This window comes from Zingiber officinale, chromosome 4B (assembly GCF_018446385.1).
Source record: "Zingiber officinale cultivar Zhangliang chromosome 4B, Zo_v1.1, whole genome shotgun sequence".
In the NCBI taxonomy this organism is placed as follows: Eukaryota; Viridiplantae; Streptophyta; class Magnoliopsida; order Zingiberales; family Zingiberaceae; genus Zingiber; species Zingiber officinale.
The window spans coordinates 127,630,382-127,657,535 of record NC_055993.1 but is presented as its reverse complement, the minus strand read 5'-3'; the positions used below and the strand labels follow the sequence as shown (position 1 = coordinate 127,657,535).

Sequence of the window (27,154 nt, the reverse complement as noted above, 5' to 3'; positions counted from 1 at the left end):
AAATCAACAGTCGTCGCTTCCGCCGACGGTTTCCACGTTTGAACTCGACAACTTGGGGACCCGAAAGTTGTCTGACAAATGAACATAAAGGTATATAACGGGTACGAAATCTGTTCACGATGGTCATCGAAAAAAATATTCACAAAATGGCAGTAGCCAAGCCAATAAAACCGACCCCGATCAAGTCATCGGCGTCGGCGCCGGTCTTCGTCCAAATCGTGCGAAACCTGCAAAGTTTCTTGCGGCTGATCGAAACAAAAAGGCTTTACCAGATCCTGGGCGGTATTTCTCTCTCTTTCCTCATACTCCTTAGAGGAAGAGGAGAAGAGAGTGAGCGATGGCGTACGGCGTTGACGGGGCGACCGGCAACGGAGCTGGCAACGGGAACGGGATCTCGAGGCTTCCCGGTCTTGGAGGCAAAGGGAAGTATGGGAGAATCGGAGACGAGCTCGTGGAGCACAACCCAGAACGGGGGAGCCAAAGCAGGAGATATGTCTTCGCCTGTGCTATCTTTGCATCTCTGAACTCCGTCCTTCTGGGATATGGTGAGAAAAACCTCTCCTTTTTGCCTAAAGTTTAGTTTTTTTTTTTATGTTTCCCTAGATGTATTTTGAATGCCATGTGGAGACTGGAGATGTAGATGGAGGTCTCTCGGATCTGTCATATGCAACGGCATTTGTTAGGTCTAAATTTATGATTGCATTCATATCCGTAATTGCCAGATTCTGCCATTGACCAACCGGAATCTAAGAGAGGTTTCATGTAATTGCACAGTCACTGGTGCTCTTTGAGCATTAATTAGATAGCACTACAAATCATTGAATTGGTGATGCTTTTTTACTTTTTGATATTAAAAGTTTCCCTCAATAAAATTCTGGAGATATACTCTTCATGCCTGTATCATTATGGTAATATGCTATCACGATTCACGCAACTTTACTATGATGAAGTAATGTCATATTGTGCTTTGTCTGATGTTAAGAATTATTTGTCGAGTTCCTTGGAGCTTGATTCTGACAAAGGCCATGCATGAATAAATGCTTATCCAATAATATGATCAATAATATTTTATTATATAATTTTAGTAGATACATTATTTAATTTTGATTGTTCCTTTATCTTTCATCTCCTTAATACCATACTTTGTCGGTTTACCTTGGGAAATTTATCAGAAACACTGTTTATCTTGTTCGCTGAAGATATTGTTCCCTGTTGGGCAGCAATTGATTTTATTGTTCAAATAGTAAGCTCCTTAGGTGGAGAATGTATTGTGCAATTTGCAATGTCTCAAGAGCTACTTTGATAGTAATTTCTTTAATTGCTTTAAGGAACATTGTAGGCATTAGAGATGCTTTGTGTTCTTAAATATGTTGAATATAAAGCATGTCGACTTAACTTTTCTCCTATTGCCTATTTTTTTAGATGTGGGCGTAATGAGTGGATGCATCCTTTTCATTCAAAAGGATTTGCACATTACAGAAGTCCAGCAAGAAATCCTTGTTGGGTGCTTGAGCATCATTTCCCTTATAGGTAGTTTAGCAGCTGGAAGAACCTCAGATGCTATTGGCCGTAAGTGGACTATTGGTTTAGCTGCGATAATTTTTCAAATTGGTGCTGCAGTAATGGCCTTTGCACCATCTTTCCGAGTGCTGATCATAGGCAGGCTTTTGGCTGGAGTCGGAATAGGTTTTGGTGTCATGATTGCACCTGTTTACATTGCGGAGATATCACCTACTGTTTCTCGAGGATCTTTCACTTCCTTTCCTGAGATTTTTATCAATCTTGGAATTCTTCTTGGATACATATCAAACTATGCATTCTCCGATCTTTCAGAACACATAAATTGGAGGATAATGCTTGGCATTGGGATTCTTCCATCTGTTTTCATTGGATTCGCATTGCTTGTTATCCCTGAATCTCCTAGATGGCTGGTTTTGCAGAATCGAGTAGATGAAGCAAGATCAGTGCTAATGAAGATAACAGAGAATAAGGAACAAGTTGAGAAGAGATTGGCTGAAATAGAGGAAGCTGCTGGTGGTGCAAAGGGAACAAAGGAAAAGGCTGTGTGGATGGAGTTTCTAAGTCCATCCCCGGCACTTGGTAGGATGCTGATTACAGGTATTGGCATTCAGTGCTTTCAGCAAATCACTGGTATTGATGCGACTGTGTATTACAGCCCAACCATATTCAGAGATGCCGGAATCAAATCTGATAACAAGCTTCTAGCTGCAACTGTTGCTGTTGGCTTTACTAAAACTGTGTTCATCTTAGTTGCAATCATGCTGATCGACAGAGTTGGCAGAAAGCCTTTGCTATATGTTAGCACTGTCGGTATGACTGTTTGCCTGTTCACTTTGGCACTAGCTCTCACACTGCTTGGGCATGGCCTGGTCTCACTAAAAGCAGGTCTTTTGGTGGCAATACTATCTGTCTGCGGAAATGTGGCATTCTTTTCTGTAGGAATTGGCCCTGTTTGTTGGGTATTGAGCTCTGAAATCTACCCTCTCCGTTTGCGTGCACAGGCAGCTGCATTAGGAAGTGTAGGAAATAGAGTAAGCAGTGGTATGATTGCTATGTCTTTCCTGTCTTTGTGCCGGATCCTTTCCGTGGCAGGAGCCTTCTTCATTTTTTCAGCAATTTCAGCAGTATCTGTGATATTTGTATATGTGTATGTTCCTGAAACCAAAGGCAAATCTCTAGAACAGATTGAGATGTTGTTCCAGAGTGGTAGGGAGTGGCAAAGAGTTGAAGTGGAACTCGGTGACGTCGAGCATTTGGTGCAAAAGGAGCACATTGACCAGCGCCATAGCATCACTGTTTCTTAGCATCATTGTTTCAAGAAAGTTTTATTATTGCAGTCATTCAACATGATCCTATCATTTTTTTCCCATCATTCCTTCAACTGTGCGCTTGCTGCAAAATATCCAGCTTGAAGGATTTCATCCAAATGGGAATGTAGCAGTGCTTCAACAGTGTTTACTCGAAATTTGGATTGATTCTCATATTCATCTGGATGTCATTCTAATTATACTACATTTGATTACAGAAAAGAATGAATTGTAGCCAAATACTCTCAAGAAGGTTGAAAGCAAGAGCTTAACAGCCACCTGCCACTGTTTTCTTTCTGGCTTTCAAGTGTCAATTGAGCTAACACGGTACATATTCTGCTAACACTCATAAAATGCTGATTTTGGAATGGTTCGACAAGAAACTCATTCTTTTCAGTTAGATTGGTGAGAACATACCAAGCTTTTCATCATCATCATCCAAATTCTAGTGGCATCCTCTATTTCATGTCTAACCATGGAGTGCACATGCTTCCACATTAGGATTCAGTCACGGTCACTTCGACTTGAACGATTGCCTCCTGCGGTGGACTCTTAATAAGGTTCCACATAAGCTATCTTTAGTTGAACAACGAAGTAAGCACATTTTCATTTCCTCTAAGAAGATCTAGTATCTTTGTTGCTTGTTCAATGCCTATGATTCTAACAATCACTACAGTTGTTTCCTTACAACATGTGGTGTTCCACGAGTATAGTTTTCATTGGTGAACATCTCGTTACCCACCCTTTGTCGAAGTATCATCAACCTTGGCATCTCCGACAACATACACATCGCCAATGAACATTGCGCCTATCCTACTGTTCTCTAAGATAAGACACTCAAATCACATTCTACTCTAGTCACTATTATGATCTTTTAGGCCAAAGAATCACAGAATTGTCTAAGAAGAAACTCCTAATCGAGTTATTATATGAGTTTTGAAATATAAAGTAAGACTAAGGGGGGTTTGGTTCTTTTCTAGGAATAGAAATCGGAATCGGAATCATTGTATTATGGAATGGAAATGGATATGAGCATGGATATCACTCTTAAAAGCAATGTTTGGTTAGTTGCATATTTTCTATCGGAATAAATCAAAATTTTCTTTTTTACTCTTAAAGGAAGATAAGAGAAAAAATTAGATATGAGAGAAAGATAAATATGAGAGAAAAATATGATGAAAGAGAATGCTGAGAGAGAAAGTATGATGAGAGAGAAAGTGTGATGAGAAAGAATAAAGAGAGAGAAAGTGTGATGAGAGAAAATGAAAAAAGAGAATGTAATAGGAGAGAGCATGATGAGAGAAAATGAGAGAGAAAATATGATGTGAGAGGATGAAGAGAAAGAAAATGTAATGAGAAAAAATGAGGAGAGAGAGTGGGATGAGAGAGATTGAGGAGAGAGAAAATATGGTGAGAGAAAAAGTATGATGAGAGAGAAAGTATGATGAGAAAAAAGAGAACAATGAGTGTGATGGGAGAGATTATATTGAGGAGAGAGAAAGTATGATGAGAGAGAAAGTGTGTTAAGGAAAAAAAAGGAGGGAGTGTGACAAGAGAGATTAAGGAGAGAGAAAGTGTGATGAGAAAAAAAGAGAAAAGAGAGTGTGATGGGAGAGATTGAGGAGAGAGAAAGTATGATGAGAAAAAAAGGAAGCGAGTGTGATGGAAGAGATTAATGAGAGAGAAAGTGTAATGAGAAAAAAAGAAGAAAAAGAGTGTGATATGAGAGATTAAGGGGAGAGAAAATATGTGATAAAATGATGAGAGATAAAATATGATGAGAGAGAACAAGGAAAGAGAAGTGATATGAAAGAAAAAAATATATATATATATTTTGATATTTGATATTAAGGAAAAAAAAATTAGTTTTAGGTCAAGGGTATTTTTGGAATAAGGGAATATTTTGATTAATGAAGATAGGGTAATGACTCATTGAAGGGGAGGTACATGGGAATGAGTTATTACCCAATTTCAAGGATTCATTCCCTTATTTGTATTCCTATTCCTATAATTCAAACATTAACAATGACAATCAATGATTCTCATTTACATTCCCCACTCCTATTCCCCTAAACCAAACGCTCCCTAAATTTAGTTTGAACTTGGGTAGTAGATTACGAAATATCCCAACTTCGAAGGGCGAATTTGAAAATGGGCCCGATTTAATATTGTAGCAGCCTTGCCCTTCGTATTATACCGTGTCGTTTTTTACCGTCTTCGGAGCAGGCCGATATAATAAAATAATAAATGACATGATTCCGACCGCCTGGCAATGGCTCACTCTTATCGCTTCGCCGCTGCTTTATATATGCATAAATATCACTCGCTTGCCTTTTGTTTGTTCGCCGGTTGCCAAAAAGGGGGCGAGGGTTTCGGGGGCGAGGGGAAAGGCGATGTCTTCTTCCTTCGACGATGCCTTCACCGTCGGAGACGGCGGCGACGATGAGGAGGTTTCGACGGTGAGGACTTCCACTCGTCCCTTCGACGACGACGACGACGACGGTTACCTGGGCTACGACCCCCGACTTCCGTCGCAGCGCTTCGACGCCTTCTCGCCCGCGTTCTCCCCCTCCGAGGACGTCGGTCTCGATGACCTCGATGATGCGCCGTCCGATGGCGCTTTTGGACTCCACGACGTCCCCGTCCGCCACGTCTTGGGCGAAGACGGCGGCAGCTTCCCCACTTCTCCCGTGGGTTACGGCTTCCGAGGGGAAGCTCTCCCTTCTGACTTCTCGGATCCCGTGCTGGAATCCAACGGGAAGCGCTTCGGTGAGGTGGATCACGACGGGGTGTTCTCTTCGGATGGGCCGGTACTGCCTCCGCCCACCGAGATGGAGCCGGAGGAGGGTTTTCTCCTGCGGGAATGGCGTCGGTGAGTACTTCCTTTCACGATCTGCTTGCTTGATGCCCTTATTTCTTCTGCATTTTTTTCATATGTTGATTCTGGCGTCTTAAGTTTCCACCTTTTAGCATATATTCTTGTCTTGAAGTTTGAAGCCTGGTATTCTTATATATACTTTAAAATTAAAAGTTGCGAGCATAGATTTTCCTCTCTGCGTCAACCAATCAAGTTTGTCTTTTCTCAGAAGGAACTTGATCTCCGTCTATTTTTTTCTTTCTATGTTGGAGACTGGGATTTTTTTTTCCCTCATTACGACTCCATGGTATCTTTTAGAAGTTGTGTCGAGTGAAAGGATCTTTTATGCAAAGCGACAGTTATTTTATGTTCTTCAGGTTTTGATGTATGAAATCCCGAGTGCCATTTCAAGGTTCATAACTTTATATTGCCTATGTGTTAGCAGATCAAATAGTCTAAAACTTGCAAGATAAGGGGAGGCTTATTATGACCCATTGGTGAAACTAGTTGCTTCTATAAAGCGATCCATCGTCTCAAGTGCAAGCTTTATATCTTTCAACTGTGGTAGCCACCATGTTGTTGGATTGCATTCTCATTGCATTCTTATGAGAATGTGAATAGGTCAATATCAAGACTTTGAAACTCGTTGATTCAATAAGGTCAAGGAAGACCCTGGATAAAACTAATTGCATACTTTTTGTTTATACTAATTCATGCATTTTATTATTCAAGACAATGGGCCGCCTGATTAGCTCGGTCCAATTGTGCATATATTTGAAGAACTGTTCATATAAACTTTGTCAACTATGGAATAGATCTGCAATATCATGCCAGATCAAGTTAAATATTCAAGCTGAATCTTCAGTGAGAATGATCCAGCCACTTTTTGGCACATACTTTAAAGATTAGATTGCTATCATTATCCTACATATTTTTGTTTCATATATATTTTTTTCATGATTAACTCTTTAAGATTTAGATTTCTATCAACACAACACATTTTGTCAAGTTGCATCTTACCTCACAAAATTCATTTGGAGCATTCTTTTTACAAACTGTTCAATTTGAATTGAAATGGATTGCAAACAAAAAGTACAAAAGAGTTTGATTACTCTGCTGGTGTGATGTTGTTTTCATGTTATATCTTGGTTTTCTGGAAGAACACTACAACTTTTGCCTCATCTGCTATGTAGACAAAATGCAATCCTACTTGAGGAGAAAGAATTGAAGGAGAAGGAGATGCGGAACCAGATTATTGCTGAAGCTGAAGAGTACAAGATAGCATTCCATGAGAAAAGGAAATTGAATTCCGAGACAAACAAGGTCCAAACTAGAGAAAGGGAGAAGGTATCAGTTACCAGATTATTTACTCTTTTTTTTTTTTTTTGTAGGATCAACTAATCTACACGGACCAACTTATCGCTTCTTTTACACAGCTATTCCTAGCACATCAGGAGAAGTTCTATGCTAATGTAGACAAACATTACTGGAAAGCAATCACGGAGCTGATACCTCATGAAATACCAAACATTGAGAAAAGGAAGGCCAGGAAAGACCAAGACAAGAAACCCTCAATCGTGGTCATCCAGGGACCAAAGCCTGGCAAACCCACTGATCTTTCAAGGATGCGGCAGATTATGATAAAGCTCAAGCACGATACACCGCCACATCTGAAACTGGTTCCACCTGCCCCAGCTAATGCTGTGGCTGCTGCCGCCGCAGTCACCACCGGAAGCAAGCCGGAAATAGCAACTAGTGAATCATCTCCACCTGACAGCACCGCAACTTAGAAGAGACAGTTTTAATGACACTTGTTTCAGAATAAACTATGTGAGAATCCTTGCAACCATATCTAAACCATTCTTCATGGATGCTAGTTCTTAAGGTTCGTTTTGACACAGTTGTCAGAACTGCTTTTTTATTTGCCTGCGTTGTTTAACATAGTCAAGAAAATCCATAGACACTCTTGAAATTTCTACTTTCTTTGCATGATTACATCGTAATATATACAAACATATTGAGGAAAATATATTGATTACAAACTTGAAAGGAAAAAAAAATAATGAAACAGTCTCAGGGTTCAAGACATGCTCACCCGAATTGTGTGCTAGGGTTGGAATTCTCCATGAGACTCATGAAAAGAATGTCGCATGCTACCCTGCTTTTGCGTTGATGCTCATCTCGGAGATATTTCAGTGAAAGTAACTTGACTCGAGGTGAATGGGATGGTTGTATCAGTACTCGTGGAATACTTCTGCGAACTGTTGGAATTTTTCGCTCTGAAGCTCCTAATAAATTTTCTCGAGTCTTCTTCCATGTAACAAGGGATGGTAATCTCCTCATCGTTAAGTTGCACCGGCATACTTAGCATGTCTACCACTTGGAGCATGGATGGCCGCCGCGCAGCTGCTGCTTGTGTGCAGAAAAGTGCTACCTTGGTATACCTCAAGACTTGTTCTTGGGGGTACTCCTCCAGAGCCGGATCTACCACCTCAATAAGGCTATTTTCTTCAAACAAACTCCATACCTGTGAGTGAATGGCAACAATATTCAATTTGAATGTTTGCAACTAAAGCATGTGCGCGAGTTATGATGATTAACGATACATATAACAACAACCCACTGAGCTAGAAGGTTGTAATTTGTACCAGAAAAATCAAAGATTTGTTCATTTAAAGGTGAGACAATGATACCGAAGACTAAATAGCACATTGCTAGTAGAAATTAGTCCTTACCCATTCCAAAAGTGGTTTCCCGCATTCTGAAAATGACCTTGAGTTGCTTCTGCCAGTAATTATTTCGAGAAGGACTACTCCGAAGCTATATATGTCAGCTTTCTTGGTTAAATGTCCCTGCAAAGCATACTCAGGCGCCAGGTAACCACTGCATCAAACATTAGCATATCTTAGAACCGGAAGAGAAACAATTAAGTCTATGAATCGATCTCCAATGAAATAGTGATGCTGGCTAATTTAGGCGTTGAGAGGTAGTGTCTTCCTGCCGGTTCAGGAATTCATTTTGGCTCGAAGTTAGCTAATCTGACAATATTGAAAGCATTACAGAAAATGGTTGCTATAGAATGTTATTTATTACAAGGAAGTAGTTTCATTTAATTTGCTGAATTTTCAACTTGAATTGTATTCCACTATTTGTAATTGTCTTACGCCAAAAAAAAAAAACTAATTTTCGAACAGATTCAACTCCATTTGCTTTCCCTCAAGTTGTAGGTAGCTGCTCAGTAAATCACAGAACCAACTTAAGCAAATTTCAACATACCTAACATTTTGTAATAATACCTCTAGCTATAAGTTTATCCTTGAACTAAGAAATCCTGAGAGCAGACTATTAGATCATAAATTGCTATTACATCTTTAGCAAACACAAAAAATGTACATATTTCATTTCTGTGGCTTTATGAAAACGATGCTTAGACAGTGAAATTATGTAAGACAATTTTTGAACAGTGGGTGGCTGGTCATGCATATATAAATGGATTATTTGTATAAAGAAGTGAAAAGGTTAACCAAACCATACGTTGTTCCTGCTACGCGTGTACTGATGTGAGTAATATTATCAGGAAATAGCTTGGCCACACCAAAATCTCCAATCTTGGGGGCAAAATTACTGTCGAGGAGAATATTGCTAGGTTTGATGTCTCTATGAACAATCGGTGGTACAAGATCCTCGTGAAGATGGATAATTCCCCTGGCAATTCCCAAACAAATCTCTGACCTGATGTGCCAGTTCAGCTTGCTGGCATCACAGTTTCGACCTAGAACATAACTAACAATCAAGAATGAAATATATGTTCAATTTGTCATCAATCTTCTGAAAATTTCGTATTTACCCAGTAATGCACGATCAAGACTACTATTTTCCAAAAATTCATATACTAAAATGCGGTTACTGCTCTCGGCACAGCAACCAATAAGCTCAACAAGGTTTGGATGCTTGACATTTGTAATGACATCAATCTCAGTCAAGAATTCGCTGACTCCTTGCCGAGATTCTGTGGAGAGTACCTTTATTGCAACAACTACTCCATTCATAAGAACTCCCTGGTAGAATAATAAAAACAAATTAAAAATGAATCACATTTAGGAAACAAGTTACTTTTAACCAACATCCATGAGTTTGGAAAGAAGTTTAAATTTCCAATTTATCATAAGGTCAACATAAGCTTCCACAACATAGTTATTACTGTGTTAGTACGCTTGCTTGAGTAAAAATAACTTATGCATGCTAATTGGAGCACAGAATGGCCAGTAAAATGATGTGATGCTAATGATCATCTCAGGTTCTTTACTCTAAAATTCAACAGTCACTATGCCGCAGACTGTATAAAGGCAGTTTATAAAGATGCAATTACATTTCAAGATACACACATGATAGATTACTCTTGAGAGATGCCAAAGGAACTCAGATTAATGCATTATCAATGAATCAAAAAGAATATAAAATCCCAAATGCAAATTTCCCTTAGAGAAACTGTGATATTCTAACTACAGTGTCAAAGGCTCCAGCAATAAGATTTCCTCACTTACCTTGTATACTGTTCCAAAACCACCCTGGCCAATCTTGTTGCTTGGATGAAAATTAACTGTAGCTGATTTTAGCTCAACGTATGAGAAAAGTCTTATATTCTTAACTGATAAAAATCCTGAACAGAGAAATAGGGGAATTAATGCAGCAGCTTACAATACAAACACTAATGTGGAGCAAAAATGAAATAATTGAATAAGATGTTTCAGTGATCTATGATAAATCTACAAATTACCTATAATCACATCATTTATACAAGTGACAAGAAGTGCCCAGTTTGAATATGTTTAGAAGACTAAATATGTTATTTCTAAGTTGTGTGGTTAGTCAGAAATAAGATCCTGAGATAATAGGCTCAAGGATCATAGAAAGGCTGTGCTGAGTGAGATTATCTAAGAAATCAATGGTTTGTTTCCTGTCTGTTTAAAAAATTGCGCCAAAATTCTATTAGGTTAAAAATATTTGAGCACTCACAACCTACCAATTAATATATTCCCATTAACATATATTTACCTGGTAATTGTCCAGTACCTCTCAGTGTAACTAAAGTTGCATGAAGAAGACATAGAGAAAATTACATACAGTCATCAATCGGTGTTTATCCCAACTATTGGGTTCAGTCGAATGAATTTTATCTCTCCATTGAGCTTCAAAAATATGTTACAATGCACATAACAGTCGATTCTACAAATTGCTTTTTGGTGAGATGATTCTCTAGAATTGAAAGCACTGAATATTCATCTTCACAGAGCTATGGCAAATTACAAATTTTTGTTACCTAGAATATCACAGGCCTTAAAATAAATGAAAGAAAATAACATAAAATAATTGTTGAAAGTGATAACTGTAAACAGTTTAGATTGCTGATTGCCGCAGTTGATTACCATTGGTGCGCTGTTCAGTAGGCTTAATATGTTTTTTGCAGGAAAACAAAGCACCAAAACAAGAACAACTCATGCTCACTTATTTCGGTCACCTCCACAGATAATAATTCTGCATGTTGCCTCAACCTGACATTTTTATGATCTTTCATAAAAGAAAAATACAATGGTTAGTTATCTCAACAAATCAAAGCTTCATATAAAGAAGTTCAGCGAATTCAAACATCATAAAAACAGTTTGTTTGGCCGTAAAGTGCATATCCATAGTCACTGCCGTTTCATCCAAATGCGATTACCAAGTCAATAAGAATGACTTTAAGAGAACATGAACACAAGAGATTGGAATGGATGATGATGCTACATAACAATAGAAATGGTACCTTAGCTGCTGCAACAACTAGACTTTCACTACGTTCTACTGTAAGCGAATAACATGCAAAGTTTTTTTTTTTAAATGAACCTGTACATCTTAATCTAGATCACAACCCCAAAAATGGTGAACAAAGGCGCATTTCACTACACCATCTCAAAAGTCAGCTCGCAATTGTTCGGTAAAAAGTGCAAACAGCTCGGCGGTTTTTTTTTTTAAAATCTCATTCTTACGAAAGAAACATTTAAGAAATCACGAATCACACTCGGAAGATGTATATTATTCTCCTAAAACATCGAAAAGACCACAAAATCATAGAAACTGGCAAAAAAAACACCTCAAATGGAAGTGTTTGAGATCGAACCTCTTTCAAGATCCAATTCCCTCGGCGCTGTGACGACAGAAGCTGACAATCGCTGCTTTTGCCTATTTTAAACCAGTCGTCTCCGCTGATCCCTAACTCACTGAATCCGTCAAAGAGGGATTATTCAAGGCATGAAATGTGGAGTTTTACCAGAAACCCTGACCTCGAGTACCCGCGTCTCCACTTAATACCCTTCGATGCGATCATTTGCCCCAAGGTAACGACAGCGACTAAAGCGACACCCCAAAACGACCACCAACCATCAAACTCCAGATCGCCACCGAGGCAACGACCTGAATCCGAATCAGGGTACAATTCTGGGGAGGGAAGGCCCAAGGACTACTGCACGGTAAAAACGGGAGCTGCCGGTTTTTTCTCGGCCATCGGTGCGGCGCAGATCGCCATCCGGCGGTAGGAGATGGTGACGGAGAGTCTTGTCGTTCCCATCTGTTCTTTTGGCACATATGAAAAAAGTCGCCGTCGATAATGTGAAAAGAGCAACCCATTTTAAGAAAAAGTAGAACACAGTGCGTAATATTTTTTTCATCTCAAAGATATTTGTATCCTAATATATATAAATTAATTTCAAATAAAAAAACTTTTTAACAATTTATTCAATATTACTTAAATTTAACTAAAATCACTTTTAAAAAAAAATTAAAATCACAATAAAAAAATAATATAAAACTACTCATTATTTTTAACCAAACTAAATAAAAAAATAATTTATTTTATTCAGTTAACCCATGAAACCAGGACAAATTATGATCGAGAGGATCTTGACTGTGAAACTGGAGCCGTTGAGTGCCAACTGCCAAGTTTAGACACTTATTTTTTTATTATTATTATGCTTCCAAGGTTATTTGAAACGTTCTTTGATAAATTTCTGACTATTCCGAATAAAAACCAAAAAAAAATTAATAGAGAGAGGTAGAAGAGTCAATTCAACTATCTCAAGATTGACAATCTGCATCTCTAAGTCAACAAAGTTGAAGTAAATATAAACGAACAAATTTCTCTCTCTTCCTCATTTTCTAGGCCTCCACCTTTGCACATTTGAATACGATACGCTTAAATTACATTTACAGAAGAGTTGCTCAGAATTGAATGGCCGAGGATGATACGCTATCAATAAGAACAAGCCATTAGTCAATACTATAAATGTTTTCATTGCAGCTAATATGGACAAAAGACAGAAAAAGAATTAGTATAAGTGATAGATCTTAGTTCATATGGTCGAATGATCAAGACTAGCTTAGCAAAACAAATACACGCAAGCAAACTTAGCCCACAGATAATTAGGATTCAATTGGTCCCATTCTTTAAGCCTCTTCCTAGACTCCCAGTTCAGATCCTCATCCAGCAACACTCTTTAACTTTCTTAGGCGAAGAAATGGAATTTATACATCTTCCTCGGGATCAAAATCTCTAATCTTCACTTCTGCGTCTTCACCGAACTGGATGCAATTGTCAATATACGATAACACGTATGCAATACTGCATTCAGAGAGTAAAACAAGTTAGACGCATCTTTGAGGATGCTTCTTCGTAAAGCCGAATAATAGGTCGTACAGGCCAACACCTACAATATGATTTCGACGCTAAACTAGATAGATAAATTAGACCATTTTGAAGTAATATATTAGAAGAGATTAAAAAAAACTATTAGCGAATTAAAGTATTAAGCACATCTACTCGAACCATCCTTCTGAGTCACAGAAACTTTCAGTCGACCCTACCTAATGGGATAAGGTTTAGTTGTTGTTGTATTATGCCCTCTCAAAAAAACTAGTCGTGCATCTAGTGTCACACTCGAGAGGATGCAAAATTGGGCACAATTATCCGATGTTCTAGAAGTAAAAAAATGATGTATCTAATTGGGAATTGAGAAATGTAGGTATTAAACACAGTCATGAGAACCCACTTCCTAAGAAAATTTCAATACACAAGCAAAAAGAAGAAGAAATCAACTATGCGATGGAAACTTGTTATTGCATGTAACATGATGACAGTCAAAATATATGTCTACATAAGAATCATAAAACCTGATATATGGTAGCATAGAGTAGTTTCATTAGTCAATTAAAATGACACTGTCTCAATGTGTCCTCAGGGTCTGACTGGCAGTCCCCATTTCAAAAATTGTTTTAGGGATTCAATTTTCACTGTCTGCCTGCCAGCTTATTAAGTATAACTTACAGATAAGCATAAAAACAAGAACTTTACCTGCTATCCTTCCTCAGGTCAAGGGGTATGAAGTTAACCATGCTGAAATCATCAATCTGCACAAAGTGCACAAAATTAAAACAGATATTTGAATAAATAAATAACAATACAAACTTCACAGATTCAGCTTGTACCAGGAACCTTAATAATTTTCTTTCTCAAAGCTACAAGTTGGTATTATTAACTGTATTCATTAACACTTCTAGAATCACCAGTATTCAAACTGTAATATACCAAGATACTGTAAGTTTAACATTTTTTACTATCCTATGAAGTATAAACAAAAATCCTCTACCGCTTTCACTATCTAAAATATGAGCAAAAAACATTGAATCAGTGTAGAAAGCTAGTAATCATAAGCTGAGCAGGAATCAAAATAATATTATATTTAAAATGATCACTCTAAAATATACCGCTCTATAGGATTAATATGCATCCCAATTGTATGAGCATTCCAAACTAAGTTACTTAATCAAAGATATTTAATTTCCATTCCCTAATTTTAAAAAACCTAAATTGTGCATATCAAGAACAATTTGATTTACATTCTCCAACAAATTAAGCATCAATAGATTTACAACAGATTGCCTACCAGTATGGACATAACATGGAAAGAGATGGTAGAGCTAATAAGAAAATGATTCAAGTAGAATGCAAAAAAGAAAATAACTGGTGATTAAAATTTTCTTTACTCATACCAGTTCTGCCAAAGCCTTGTTTAGCTTTGCAAATTGAGGAGCCATATGCTGATTCAATTCAGACAGTAGAACTGATGCTTCAGGATTTAAATAACTATAATCCAAAATTTTGAGATGAGGACACAACTAGAAAAATAATAATAAAATAAAGAAAGAGCCAAGAAAAATAACCCACTCATTAACATCCTTTTTGTTTGGCACCAAGTCCATCTTTGAAAGAATGTTGACATGAGGTAGTTCAAGTTGAACCATAGCAGAAAGAGACGCAAGACAACCACTTATATACTTTGTCACATCAGTCATGAACTGGAATAGAAAAAAATTGTTCCGTGTGAATTTTCAATAGAAGAAATTTTCTTGAAGAACAGAGAAAAATAAGAACAAACCTGTGAATCAAGCAAGTATACAGCACAAACATTGAAATTTTTACGCTTTAGATGTTCCACAAAGTTCTTTAAAGCAGGGACATGGGAAAAGAGTTCAATCTGACCTACGGATCATAAAGCAATGATATTATGTAACAACCAAAAGTAGTATGCACACCCTATGCAAATGGCCAATAATCATGAAAGTCATGGACATTTTGAATGGGATCAATATGAATTATGAATAAATAACCAGAGTTATCAATGTCTAATGATCAAAAAATGATATACAAGCTGGCAGAAGTTAAACTCAAATCAAATATATGGGAAAATACTTGGGGTTGATACTTTGGGAAACCATTGTACAGAAAATCTAAAATAAATTGGTGCACATCTCCAGATCCAACAGGGTAAATGAAGGGCCACCGACTATAATAAACAAATAGACACCCTTTTTTTTAGGATTTCAAACTGCAAGAAAATAGTACACAGCCTTGACTACAGTAATTTCTTATGTTAGTCTGAAATAAGCTGGGGCAAAAAATTCGTACACTCCCAACTTATGAATGGAATTCATCAACATCATCATTGAGCTCTATTGGATGTAAGGTTAAAAGAAATTAAATTTCTTTTTTATTACATTAACTAAATAAACTTAATGAAATTGCCATAAGGTTTCATTTTCACAGGCAGTACATCTTCTCAACATATTTAACGGAAATTATGCCTAATTAACCCAATGAGATTTAAAAAAAAAAAAGAGACTTTGGTCATCACCTTTATGGAAAATAAAGCCTATCAATTTTATTATCATCCACAATTATTACCTGGACAGTCAAAAATAAGATAGTCATCATCCAAATAGTTCTCAAGCTCATCTGCCAACCAATCATCTAAGTTATCTTCAAAGTGTCTGAAATTATTAAGGAAATGCAAATAAAAATTACAATACAGTAATTGATTTTTTTGATAAAAAAATGATTTAACTAATCCAAAAGGACTATATCTTCTTAACCAAGAAGACCAGAAATAATAACAGAATACAGGATGCTCTATGCTTACTCTTAAAAAAAAAAAGTTCTCTTTTCTTCAAAAAATAAAAAATAAAAATTGTTGAGACCATTTTTCATGGGATCACATCACAACAAATGTTAACAAGGTTTTGACTAACTTCTGCAGTATAAGCTTCTGCATTATTTCTAAGAAGGGAATTGAGATTAAGTCGCCCATCATAAATTTTACCGCACTATGATAAAGGTGTGAGATCATGCCTCAGAACTAACAGTCTATCATATATAAATCTTTTATGATGAGAAATCATACCCAAAAAAAAGGCATGAATATCCATATATATACTGCAAACATTAGAAATTTAAACTAGGCTACCAAAAATTTGTGTAATTCCCAAAAAAAAAAACATAGGGGAGGTTTAAAAGGCAATGGAACGAAGTGAAGGATACTCCATGCAGTAGAGGAGCCCTCCATTAGGGCCCAAGCCAAGTTCCTCCGTAACATCATCCAAAGATATGAGCTCTCTAATATCTGCAGGGGCATGACAGCAGATGAACGAGTCAATCAATAATCAGTCAGATGCACAATTTAACCAAGAAATAGAGATGGAAAAAAGGAGAACGTGCCCATAGCGACAGGATAGTTGAACTGTTCAGCCGCTGGGTCCAAGTTCACTATATGAACAGTCCTTCTCGCAGCCACGCAATGTTGGTATAAACTAGAACAGTAGGTCGACTGGAGTGCTAGTAGAAATGATCAGCGAGAAGCAAAGAAAAAAGGAATTAATGGTTCGGGAAAGAAACAGTGCATTACCTTGCCGCTTCCAGCAGGTCCGATGACGAGCTGCGCAAAACCCATACCGAGCGGCTCCGATTGCCTACAAACGATAAATAGATCGGTCAATCAATTGATCGCGCATGAATCGATAAACCCTAAAACCCTAAGTTTTTGTTGTTGTTATCGTTGCTGTTGCAGAGGAAAAGAGGCAAGGATAAGAGAGGTAGCCTCTTGTCTTCTCTTGATTCCGCCGGTGTTCGCTTTGGTTCTTGCGCTTCTCCGGCTCTTTCGATTTAAGACTTGAAACGGCCGCCCGTCTGCCGTATGAGGCGGTCGTGTGTTCGGCGGAAGAGATCTCGACGACGTGATCTCAAAACCTAGGGAGGCAGCCGAGAGGTGTATAAAGTACCTCTAGCTATCGGATATAATAAAATTTAAAAAATATTAAAAAATTTAGAAACTTCTTTTTTAACATTTTTTATAGGGAAAATATACTATTTTTTAGTTAATAAAATTTAAGTTTTGAAATTTTCTCCTTTTTTTTTTCCGTCAACAAAACAGTGGATAATAAAAAATATTTTTATAATTCTTTTTCCTGTAATTCTTTTTGCTTTCTTGGGACTGCAAGGCAGCCGACACCGCACCACGTTGGTATTATTGATTCCCTTCTTTCCCAGTCACAGCGCCCGTTGAGATGACCAATATAGACGAATAGCAAATTGATTTTGCAAGAGATGGCATCTAGCAACAACAACAAGGCACTCACAAGTCACAGCCAAAGTAGTTCAAATAGTGACCACTCTGTTTCCTTTCTATTGATCACGATGTTTCACTTGTAACTGGAATCGAATAGTCACCAAGTATAACAAGGGCAGTTTCCAAGAATGACCACAACCAGACCAATCAGTTTGTGTCTGTGTTCTGAGATTTGCGATAGGTTAACAGTGAAGTGAAAGAGCATCTTCTATCTGTAAAGCTTGAAGGCGAAAATTGAGTTGCACAATGCATTGCACCATTAAAAAAAAAAAACAAAAGGCTGGAGTGTGTGTTAGGGGAGGATGCCTAAAGTATATGACTTCTTCTGAAACAATAGGCGGTCAGTGTTTGCTCACGCAGACGAACAAGGCAGCTCGTCCGAGGCTGTAGTAGGTTCAGAATGTTGCGGGATAGGTTTAGGTTTAACTTCAGTTTGCGGCTTTGGTGGCCTGTTCGGTTGAATTTGGTTGACCATCTCTTGTAGAACATTAAACTGTCAAACAATATCGAATCAGCTACAAAGGAATGGCAAATATACAAAGCAAAATTGAATAACATAAAATAATGCCACAGAGGCAGGAGTTAAAACTTAAAGGTTCAAACAAAAACAACTTAGTCGCAGAAATATCTCATTAGATACTCTTGAATCTGTTAGCTTCCCTACATGTGCTATTTATAAATGGTGATACTCAAAATGTCAATCATCCAATTTCATGATGACACATGTAGAAACTAGCTGAACTCTGCACTCCAAGTGATTAAGAGTTAAAACAATCTCCTTTAAGAAAGGTTATCATTAAATATCCATTACAAAGAAAAAATTAATACCTTTTAAGTTTGCTTACTTGGATTGAAAGTCCACAAGGGAGAGAGAAAGGCATAAAATTCCATATGAAGCTTCATCATTATGTACATCTTTTGGGTGAAATCCTTGGGGAACATGTATCCAAATTTTGGCATAATCTTATTTATGAACAAAAAGAATTGTGTTTGAGTCTGAGTATCCAATGGGCCAATTCGAAATGCAGCATAAGAAAATTTCATAAGGAAAGTTAATAACTAGAGTCCAAATTGTTTTGTTGCAATATGATAAAATTTACCTTCCTCCAGGGTTCAAAAGAGGATTTCATTATTTCATGAATTATTGTGAGGAGGCTTGCATATTTATTTTTCTGAAAATTACACAATAGGGAAAGGGAAGTGTAAAGCCAGAGATGGATAAAAAACAGCTAGGATTCATGGTTGTAGTAGTCTGATTGTTCGCTAACTTGCCTCTGAATGATTGATTGTAATTAGAAATATCAATGTGATTGCAATGGGGAAGTTGGATCACAGAATAACGTACAACATTAAATATGCTCAAGAAAAAATAAATAAATTTTGTCTCCATGTATGAATGTATGTTTGTTTACTTAATACCACATCACCACCGTCCATGTATCTGATTCATATTCAAACATCATTCTGTGACCAAGTGGCAATAACACTAACAAGCACTGAAGTTGAAAGCACTAGGTATCTCCATCCATAAATTTAGTTACCTCAATAAGGTAACCTTTTTTTCAAATCGTACTAGGACCTATCGGATTAGGGTTCCCAAATTAAAGTCAAAGATTTTCTTAAATTTATATACACACATAACTGCATATTATGTAATACATTTAATTGTTTCAGAAGATTTACTTGAACTAGAGGTGTAAATTGAGCCATGTACAGCACGAGCCAAGTTGACATTGATCGTGGAGTGAGGCCTAACACACCAAGCAGGTCTAGACGAAGCACTAAGGTTGCAGTGCAGGACCAAGTCAACCCAAGCATCAGGGCCTGATTTTTTATTAATAATATTATAAATATTGGATATTTTAAATAGTATTTAATAAAACCATCAATTTTAATTTTTATAATTTTATAAAAGAACATTATAATCTTTGTATTTTAAATTTTTCAAATTTTTAGATTTTCCCCCTTTTTAATTTAAATTATCAAGGCCCATATGTTGAGTGCAGGGCAAGGCATACGCCTTCTCCAGACCAAGCCAAGCATGACAGAAAAAAGTGAGCCAAAATGGCTAGTGTAGTGTCTGGACTAGGCATGGACCATCTACCCCTCAAAGTTGAATACTTAACTATTCCTAAACTAAAGGAGACATGAACTATTATATTTTGATAGTCAGTTCTTTGAACCTAAAGGGGTTAAGGGATCCCTTCGTCCATCAGTTTAACTTAAGTAAAAAAGTTTCAACTTCTTAGTACTTTTAGAACACAAAGTGTTTCTGGAAGATATTCCAGGTAATTAAGATTTTCAAAAACATACCTTGAAACCACAGCCAGAAATGCAGGCACGGAAGCATTCCTGCATGAATACGAAAACGCATCACAATTTCACTGAAGATGCAAGAATATGTGATATGGGAAGAAAAAAATAAAGCAGATATAATGAAAGCCAATATTTGGATACAAAAGAATCTATGCAACTACATACAAGATCCACTGTCCATTTACACAATCTGGAAATATAAGATATACAAATACACAATAAATACCAGCTTTTCACAGAATGAAACATTATGTAAGTTTTTTGAAATTATTATATCACTATCCACGTGGTATTCTGAAGCAATTTGACCCAACATATCCACCTATTTCCTGTTTTGGAAAATAAAAATGGTAGGTCAATGAATTTTCCCTAGCTATTTAATTTTAAATGGCACTATCAGATTGTTCTCAGGTTGGATATCTTTAACTAGGTTCATTCTATTATTATTTTAGCTCGGTGCCTTAATGTTGAATGTTATAATACCTTTTTCCATGCAGTTTCAATATGATAACTAATTAATTTTCTTCTCCTTTTGCTCATTCATCATTACAATTATGCAATGCACAGGAAACAGAAAGTTGGAAACAAATGGTTCAAATATAAGCTTGTAAATACCTGGGAAGGCACAGATGTTAAACTATTGTATGAATTTGACTATATCATTCAGATTTTACCCTTTTCTACAAAATGCTAGTGTACTTCAACAAAGTCAAAATGTGCCTTCCAAAGTTCACTTTTTCTGCACAATGACTCCAAAGTTTCAGTATAGCCAGAATGCACCTCCTAGATTTACACCCTAGTGAGGACATACTCCGCCAAACAAGAGTATAGTTATTGTAAATTTTTACCCTGGCTAGGGTTTTGTAAACTATATGGGTGTAAATAATCTAGAGTTTGTAAAAGTATGGGGAGATTTTGACAATGTAACAACTCTTACTATGCAGGAATTGGATAATCAAATTTTAGAATTTCTTGATACTTGAATGACGCCCAAGAAAAAAGGGTTCTGATTTGAGATGAGTGGTATTCGCTAGATAATAGTCTCAATTCAGTTAGTCCTACATTTCACATTTAATAGGCAATTTGCTGGCAAATGAATGTCTGCGGACACCAGTGATCAATGCTGTAGAAGCCACAAGTAGACTTACAATTCAAAAAACCAGATAGCAGCTTGCCTAATAACATTTTAGAAGTATATAGACATGGAGAAATATCATTCAATTTCAACATTTCTGAATGATACTCCATTTCTTCATAAATAGAAAAAAATATTTTTTTATAGAAAAATAAAAGAGTGATAAACAAAAAGGTGAACTTACACTTGCAGTCATTCAAATGATTTGGTTACAAGAAGCTATTATACAATTTGACATTGCGAGTTAGTGACTGGTACGGTGGTACCAGCATTATTTGCATTTGAATTTACATTTTTTCATTTGCCTAAAACTGACTTGCAGTTATCTGTCACCAAAGACAACCAAAACTTGCAAATTATGCTGCAATCCTCCAACATTCAAGTTTGTCCCCGATGTTAGAATGCTGGTTATAGATTAAGGTAAAGTAATTATACTAATATTTTAATTTTAGTTTACTGACATCATTATATCGTTAGTTTCACTTCGGTCTAACTTTGACTGGACAAAGACTAGGGTCTTTGGTTGAGCTTCCCAATTTTTTTACCCAATACTGGTCAAAATAACATAATTACATACTTTTTATTGATCATCTCTTGTTCAAAGAGCTCTAATTAACTTTCAGATGAGCAATGTGTGAAAGTGAAAGTCCAAGTATAAAATTCAGACCAACTTTTAAACAATGATCTTACTACGTTTAAGATCTGAAACCCTAAATCCTAAAATAAGCAAAATTATTGTTAGACAATACACAGATCTTAAACTTTTTTTTTTGTCTTCAATGCCTTGCTGAAACCATGAGTTTTGTTTTTATCATGAAACAAGGATCCAGTAACATAGGTCCTGTAGTACACTTTGTCCTCTATCATCTTTTATTCCATTCATTTCTGTTTGTTCAGTAATAACACTCACTGCGTTCTCTGTCCATGTTCTTTGTTTTTAATGTTTTATTTTCAGTTTCTCTTTTGATTATAGACAAACAAGCAGAATTCCATTTCACTGGTCTAAACTCACCATATTTTCTCCCTTCTCAACTGATCACTTTTTCTGGTTTAGACAGCATGAAAACATGGGGGTCAATTAAATGATAGCAACAAGCTTCAACTCTAAATAGAATGCTAACAATGCACAACAGTAGAACCGTTGTTAAAGTCATTATTTTAACTATTTTTCCATAAATGTAGGTCCAAGTATGACTACTTAAAGCAAAATGATCTTAGATTATCATGACTGACAAAGAACAAAGCTTAAGCAGTACAGTGAAAATGCAAGTGACATATTGAGCATACCCAAAAAAGTCACAGCAAGTTATGTTATCTCCACGTTCCATAAATTATCATGAATTAACTATGGGCATATCTAGAGAAGGGAATCTTGGATACATACCATAGAGTAATTATCATGCCCTGGAGATCTGTCAATATAATAGCTCCATTCATGGTCCTTCAAAACAGGGTCCTTATAGCATATCTCATTGCACTCATCCTTACCTGAAAATCCACAGAAACAAATGATCTTTCAGGTTAAGAAATATGGAAATGGTAGATTTTTGAATTAACAACTGAATAGTGCTTCCCAAAATTAAGTTGCTTGAAATGATTGCCCTTTGGATTTCAATCCCAAGAAGAGCAAGTTGCAACTTACAGTGTGTTTCACATTCCTAGATGCGAAGCATACATTTCCATCATGCAATTCAACACTAAACAAGATCTAATTCACAAGCACAGAGACAGGGCAGGGCAATGGGAAATAGCTTGACAAAGATTATTATCACTAGGACAAGTTTAAAAGTGAAACTGCTATTACCAGTTAATTCATCAAGTAGATAAAGTGATTTCTCACTGACCTAATCTCCAGTAACATATATCAATAAGATCAAGAAAAAGAAGTGAAGAAATGGGCATGCTTACATTCTTCCCAGGTCTCTCCATCAGAATCACACCCCTTCTTGCAAAAGATTCTCCCTGCGTTAAGCAATAATCATTTCAGATGTCCACTGGATTCTTCCAAATGGAGAACAAGACATCAGCAAGAAGATCTTGACTATTTGCATTCAAATAGTGAATGAGAAATTATTCACACCTAATTCCAAGAAACAGTAAAACATCAAGCTTATATTTGGCAGATATCATCTAAAATCTGGAGAACATGAACGCAGAAAGATGATAGATACTAACATGGAATCTGAACAAAATTAGAGTATTTCTTGGTGCAGAAGTTGCCACAAGGTGGAGTCCAATCCTTAGGGAACATGTTGCCACTGCTGACTTCTCCCCAAGCTAGCAAATTCTTGATCCCCACCTTTGAAATGGGAAGATGCGAAGATGAGAGAAACAAAACTGATATCATGCACCGAGCAAGTTTTTCTTGGTTGTGGATAATTTAATCGGCATATATGTGTATGTGCCGACTATTGAATTATATTGCAGAGAAACAAGACAATGCACACCACATGTCCTCCCACAGGATTATCAACAAAAAGACATTATTATCACACAAACATAATAAAAGCAATGTCACAACATCAGTCCTGAGAACAATCAAATAAAAACTATAAAAAATCCACTAAATTATTTCTCATAAATTAAAAAATGCATAAAAAAATTGCTTGGAAAAAAAAAACAGGCATATCATGCAAGATTTCAATGTTGGTAGCAGTGATGCCTCATAGCAAGAGTAGCAATAGTATGTCTAACAACTCACTTCATACTAACTTCAGGATGAGTACAAGGTAAGAACCGAGTCTCCCATAAGAAAACAAATAATGATAGAAAAATAAAATAAATAAGTTGAATGTATTTTTCACTATCTTTCAAATTTATCTGTCTCTACATGAGTTCCTAACTTTGTCATGAATCTCTATGTTTACTTGAAGGTGGGGAGACTCTTATCCAATCGAAAGGATTTGCCACCCATTTTTGAGGCCAAGAAGGTCACTTAGGCTGTTAGGCTGGAATATCTCTCTTTACTAAAAGGGGTTTGACTATTAGGCTGAAATATCTCTCACCGCCTATGGGGGCCGATACAGCTGTTAGGCCAGAATGTCTCTCTCATCCCAAGGGGTGCTTTAGCCGTCAGGCCCAAATATCTCCCTCGGCTTAAGGAATCGCTACTCTTAGGATGGAATTTTAAAACTTTGTGCTCCCTAGTCAAGAACCAACAATACCCAACAATCATGAATCACCACAAAACATCATGTGATCCACCATGTATGACAGAACCCAAGTAACATATACTTGTTTGTGTCCCAATATCTGAATATGAAGTTCCTAGGCATGCCCTAACTAATATCATGTGATAGGTATGCTATCAAACCATGCAACAGATACTTATGTTAGTGCACGTATTTCTGATAATAATATAAAAAAATAGTTACTAGCACACTTTAACTGAGTTACGGTATTATATTTGTATCAAAACATAAGGACCAGACTTTATCCATGCAATCATAATAAACCTGAAAGGAAGAATGCATCAACTGTCCAAATTTCTAATTTTGGAATCTTTAAACTTGACAAAGTGGTGCACTGCACAAGAATGCATAAGGAATCCAAGACAAGTAACAAACAACACAGGAGCTAAAAAGGTCAAAAAAGAGTTTCTACCAAGTTAGGATTTCAACCGAAGTCTATCCATCACATTCTCACAAAGATTTAATCAACACAGGACCTAACATCTCTACCAAATTAGCCATAGGATGCTCAAATTACCCTCAACACAAAATATTGCTAAACACCTCATACCTCGAACTCAACCCAGTGTCTAACAACTCTTGACATCACCTTATTTATTCAAGTGATTGATGTCTATCATCTAACACCATAAATACTATTAAAAAGTGTGAGATCATGATCACGCTAAAGAATATTACATTCCACTTGATAACCAAAGATTCTATCACTAGATTAAAGTTTGGCCTGATGTCATGATCCCAAAGTGGATTGTATTGACTCACTACGTAGGGTAGGTCAATCACAAAGTGTAAAATCATCTCACTTTGAGACTTAATTTAAGACTCACCTCTTTAACTTCCAAATCTTTGTGACAAGTGCAACACACAACATATTTGAGTGTGGTTGCATATCGATGACACACATCACAATTCCACACCAAGAACACCCTACATTGTATTGTTAGAGTTGAGTCCTAATGATGATCCCAATCATAAAGATCATTAAAACCAACTCACGTACTTAGCACCTATCACTCAACCAACATTAAATAACAAAGGCTGCACCAGCATTCATGATGGCATAAATATTAACACAACAACTCAATCCACCACACAACTCACTTCAAGCCTAACTCAAGTCCAAGATCTAGGTTTTAGGACCACTTCATCCCCATGCCTAAAAAAAGGCGTACAAGTAACCCTTGATCTCTTTCGAATAACAATGCAAAACTTCCCTGGTAAAAGTTTTAGTCTCTACGATGGGTACGAGGTGAAGAAAGATAATTTTGAATATATCCATATTAGGAATATTTTCACCATAGGACTTAAAAGTAATGCAATATACAATCTGCATCCTCATTAGATTGCATGCTTGAAATTGGCAACACAACATAGTTTCATATGCAGCTCCTAACTAGGGCTATGATCTCACCAAACCATATCGATGACAGAAACTGAAAACACAATACAACCCAATGGAAAATGGTCAACCTCTTGATGAATCCTCCTCATTGGCTAAACTTTTGGTTGGCAACCCTAACTCATTGTAAAATACTTTAAGCAACAGGGAGGATCCTACCTCGAGCTGGAGGATTGTTGGCACCGAAACCTATCTTAAAGTCAATATCCTCCTCCTACCGCGGCTGCCCTGATTCAAACAAAACACAAGAGTTTAGAAAACTAAAATGGTGAAGACAAAAATCACATTTGATCCCATTTCCTTGCGGGCTTACCAAGATATTGATCACAAACGAAGAGGATAAAGGGGATTCGACACGCTGCAGCCGCTTTTCAAAGGCTACAATATATACTCAGCTTGCTCTGCCGGTCATCGCGAGAGGAGGCGTGGCCCACGGCTAGCGCGGTCAAGGGAAGCCACCGAGATGAATAACACGGCGAGCTGGAAATCGCGTAAAGGGACTCTTCTACAGATCCCAAAACCCAGGGGGGAGGGATCTCGGCCTTCTGAGTGACGCGGAGGGGACGAAATCGCAGCGACCTTATCTCGCGAAGTAGGCCTCGTCGCGGTTAAATGCTAGAGGAAGCAAGCGCTTACTTCCCAGATCTCTCGGAACAGACGAAGGCGCCTCGGATCGCGGCAAGGGAAGGGCGGCCGGCTTTCGCGGCGACGCAGTCGAGCGACGAGGGAGGTTACGATCGTCCGGTGGAAGACGAACGGAAGAACTATTCGTTTTTCTCCTCTCTTCTTTTCCCCTGTTTAAGGGTACGGTTACAATCTTAAACGGGTTTAGCAACTGATCACTGTTCTTATCGGGTTATCGGGTTTTCGGTTTTTCGGGTTGGATCCATAGACAGAACAGAGGTTACAATTTTTTTTCTTAATAATTAAAAGAGAAAACACATAAAAGAAGGCTCACAGTCACAGACTCACAGCGAACACTTCTTACTCTCGAAAATGATTGGAGCGTCTACGAGCTATATCCGCAGCTGCCGTAGGCTGCAAAAACATTGGAGAAAAAAAATATTAAAAGATTACATGATTAGACATTATTCATTAGATATCATCCTAATATACCCGATAATCATGAATAACTATATCAATGATCTTACCGTACTTACGATTTTATAATTATTATAATATTCATTATAAGTATAAAATTATAACTGGTGAAATATAAATTTACATATTTATCTGATATCCATATTATAATGATTATAGTTTCATAACTATTTCATTACAAACTTATCTTATTGAACAATATTCACATTTAGCCGTTACAATTTTATAATTACTATAATAAGAATTTATTATATTCACATTATAGTAGTTATGAGATCATAATTACTTCGATGTAAATTTATGATATTCACCTAATATTCACATTATAGTGATTATT

At 36.9% G+C, this 27,154-nt stretch overlaps 5 protein-coding genes across 8 annotated transcripts; 2 read left to right on the top strand and 3 right to left on the bottom strand.

The window, feature by feature from the left end:
* Positions 1-120: 120 nt before the first annotated feature.
* Positions 121-3,125, top strand: LOC121976595 (probable polyol transporter 4). The gene is made up of 2 exons (XM_042528823.1): positions 121-545; positions 1,423-3,125. The coding sequence occupies exons 1-2, from the start codon at positions 338-340 to the stop codon at positions 2,823-2,825; spliced, it is 1,611 nt and encodes a 536-aa protein (XP_042384757.1). The 5' UTR covers positions 121-337; the 3' UTR covers positions 2,826-3,125.
* A 1,940-nt stretch (positions 3,126-5,065) lies between these two features.
* LOC121976598 (clathrin light chain 2-like) lies at positions 5,066-7,606 on the top strand. The gene is made up of 3 exons (XM_042528827.1): positions 5,066-5,700; positions 6,879-7,032; positions 7,122-7,606. Exons 1-3 carry the CDS (start codon positions 5,081-5,083, stop codon positions 7,473-7,475), a joined length of 1,128 nt encoding a protein of 375 aa, XP_042384761.1. The 5' UTR covers positions 5,066-5,080; the 3' UTR covers positions 7,476-7,606.
* Positions 7,607-7,626: 20 nt separating this feature from the next.
* Positions 7,627-12,334, bottom strand: LOC121976596 (putative serine/threonine-protein kinase). Of its 3 annotated transcripts, XM_042528825.1 has the most exons (8): positions 12,015-12,334; positions 11,843-11,942; positions 11,112-11,253; positions 10,230-10,345; positions 9,533-9,743; positions 9,220-9,457; positions 8,421-8,568; positions 7,627-8,212 (listed from the first exon to the last, which is right to left on the bottom strand). In XM_042528825.1, the coding sequence occupies exons 3-8, from the start codon at positions 11,182-11,184 to the stop codon at positions 7,862-7,864; spliced, it is 1,137 nt and encodes a 378-aa protein (XP_042384759.1). In that variant the 5' UTR covers positions 11,185-11,253; positions 11,843-11,942; positions 12,015-12,334; the 3' UTR covers positions 7,627-7,861. The 3 variants fall into 3 exon arrangements, with proteins under 3 accessions (XP_042384759.1, XP_042384758.1, XP_042384760.1); XM_042528824.1 differs by having other exon boundaries at positions 11,843-12,334; XM_042528826.1 differs by having other exon boundaries at positions 11,191-11,253; positions 11,843-12,333.
* Positions 12,335-13,024: 690 nt separating this feature from the next.
* Positions 13,025-17,307, bottom strand: LOC121976592 (GPN-loop GTPase 3-like). The gene is made up of 10 exons (XM_042528819.1): positions 17,148-17,307; positions 16,956-17,019; positions 16,769-16,877; positions 16,592-16,673; positions 15,959-16,044; positions 15,153-15,256; positions 14,942-15,072; positions 14,767-14,860; positions 14,069-14,124; positions 13,025-13,339 (listed from the first exon to the last, which is right to left on the bottom strand). Exons 2-10 carry the CDS (start codon positions 16,998-17,000, stop codon positions 13,243-13,245), a joined length of 804 nt encoding a protein of 267 aa, XP_042384753.1. The 5' UTR covers positions 17,001-17,019; positions 17,148-17,307; the 3' UTR covers positions 13,025-13,242.
* Positions 17,308-17,881: 574 nt separating this feature from the next.
* Positions 17,882-26,526, bottom strand: LOC121976593. 2 transcript variants are annotated; one of them, XM_042528820.1, is made up of 7 exons: positions 26,030-26,526; positions 25,876-25,944; positions 23,302-23,425; positions 23,035-23,088; positions 22,511-22,614; positions 19,989-20,027; positions 17,882-18,168 (listed from the first exon to the last, which is right to left on the bottom strand). In XM_042528820.1, exons 3-7 carry the CDS (start codon positions 23,375-23,377, stop codon positions 18,028-18,030), a joined length of 414 nt encoding a protein of 137 aa, XP_042384754.1. In that variant the 5' UTR covers positions 23,378-23,425; positions 25,876-25,944; positions 26,030-26,526; the 3' UTR covers positions 17,882-18,027. The 2 variants fall into 2 exon arrangements, with proteins under 2 accessions (XP_042384754.1, XP_042384755.1); XM_042528821.1 differs by having other exon boundaries at positions 25,876-25,939.
* Positions 26,527-27,154: the final 628 nt, after the last annotated feature.

Coding starts and splice junctions, on each gene's coding strand:
- LOC121976595 (XM_042528823.1), top strand. CDS start 338: ATGGCGTACGGCGTTGACGGGGCGACCGGCAACGGAGCTGGCAACGGG. Junction 546..1,422: donor CTCCGTCCTTCTGGGATATG/GTGAGAAAAACC, acceptor CTATTTTTTTAG/ATGTGGGCGTAATGAGTGGA.
- LOC121976598 (XM_042528827.1), top strand. CDS start 5,081: ATGATTCCGACCGCCTGGCAATGGCTCACTCTTATCGCTTCGCCGCTG. Junction 5,701..6,878: donor CTCCTGCGGGAATGGCGTCG/GTGAGTACTTCC, acceptor TCTGCTATGTAG/ACAAAATGCAATCCTACTTG. Junction 7,033..7,121: donor AAACTAGAGAAAGGGAGAAG/GTATCAGTTACC, acceptor TCTTTTACACAG/CTATTCCTAGCACATCAGGA.
- LOC121976596 (XM_042528824.1), bottom strand. CDS start 11,184: ATGAGTTGTTCTTGTTTTGGTGCTTTGTTTTCCTGCAAAAAACATATT. Junction 9,744..10,229: donor GTTTTGGAACAGTATACAAG/GTAAGTGAGGAA, acceptor TTATTCTACCAG/GGAGTTCTTATGAATGGAGT. Junction 9,458..9,532: donor TCTTGATCGTGCATTACTGG/GTAAATACGAAA, acceptor GTTATGTTCTAG/GTCGAAACTGTGATGCCAGC.
- LOC121976592 (XM_042528819.1), bottom strand. CDS start 17,000: ATGGGTTTTGCGCAGCTCGTCATCGGACCTGCTGGAAGCGGCAAG. Junction 16,045..16,591: donor GGGCTCCTCTACTGCATGGA/GTATCCTTCACT, acceptor TAATAATTTCAG/ACACTTTGAAGATAACTTAG. Junction 14,861..14,941: donor AACAAAAAGGATGTTAATGA/GTGGGTTATTTT, acceptor TTTGGATTATAG/TTATTTAAATCCTGAAGCAT.
- LOC121976593 (XM_042528820.1), bottom strand. CDS start 23,377: ATGTTCCCTAAGGATTGGACTCCACCTTGTGGCAACTTCTGCACCAAG. Junction 23,089..23,301: donor TAATTTTGTTCAGATTCCAT/GTTAGTATCTAT, acceptor TGCTTAACGCAG/GGAGAATCTTTTGCAAGAAG. Junction 22,615..23,034: donor TGGAGAGACCTGGGAAGAAT/GTAAGCATGCCC, acceptor GTGGATTTTCAG/GTAAGGATGAGTGCAATGAG.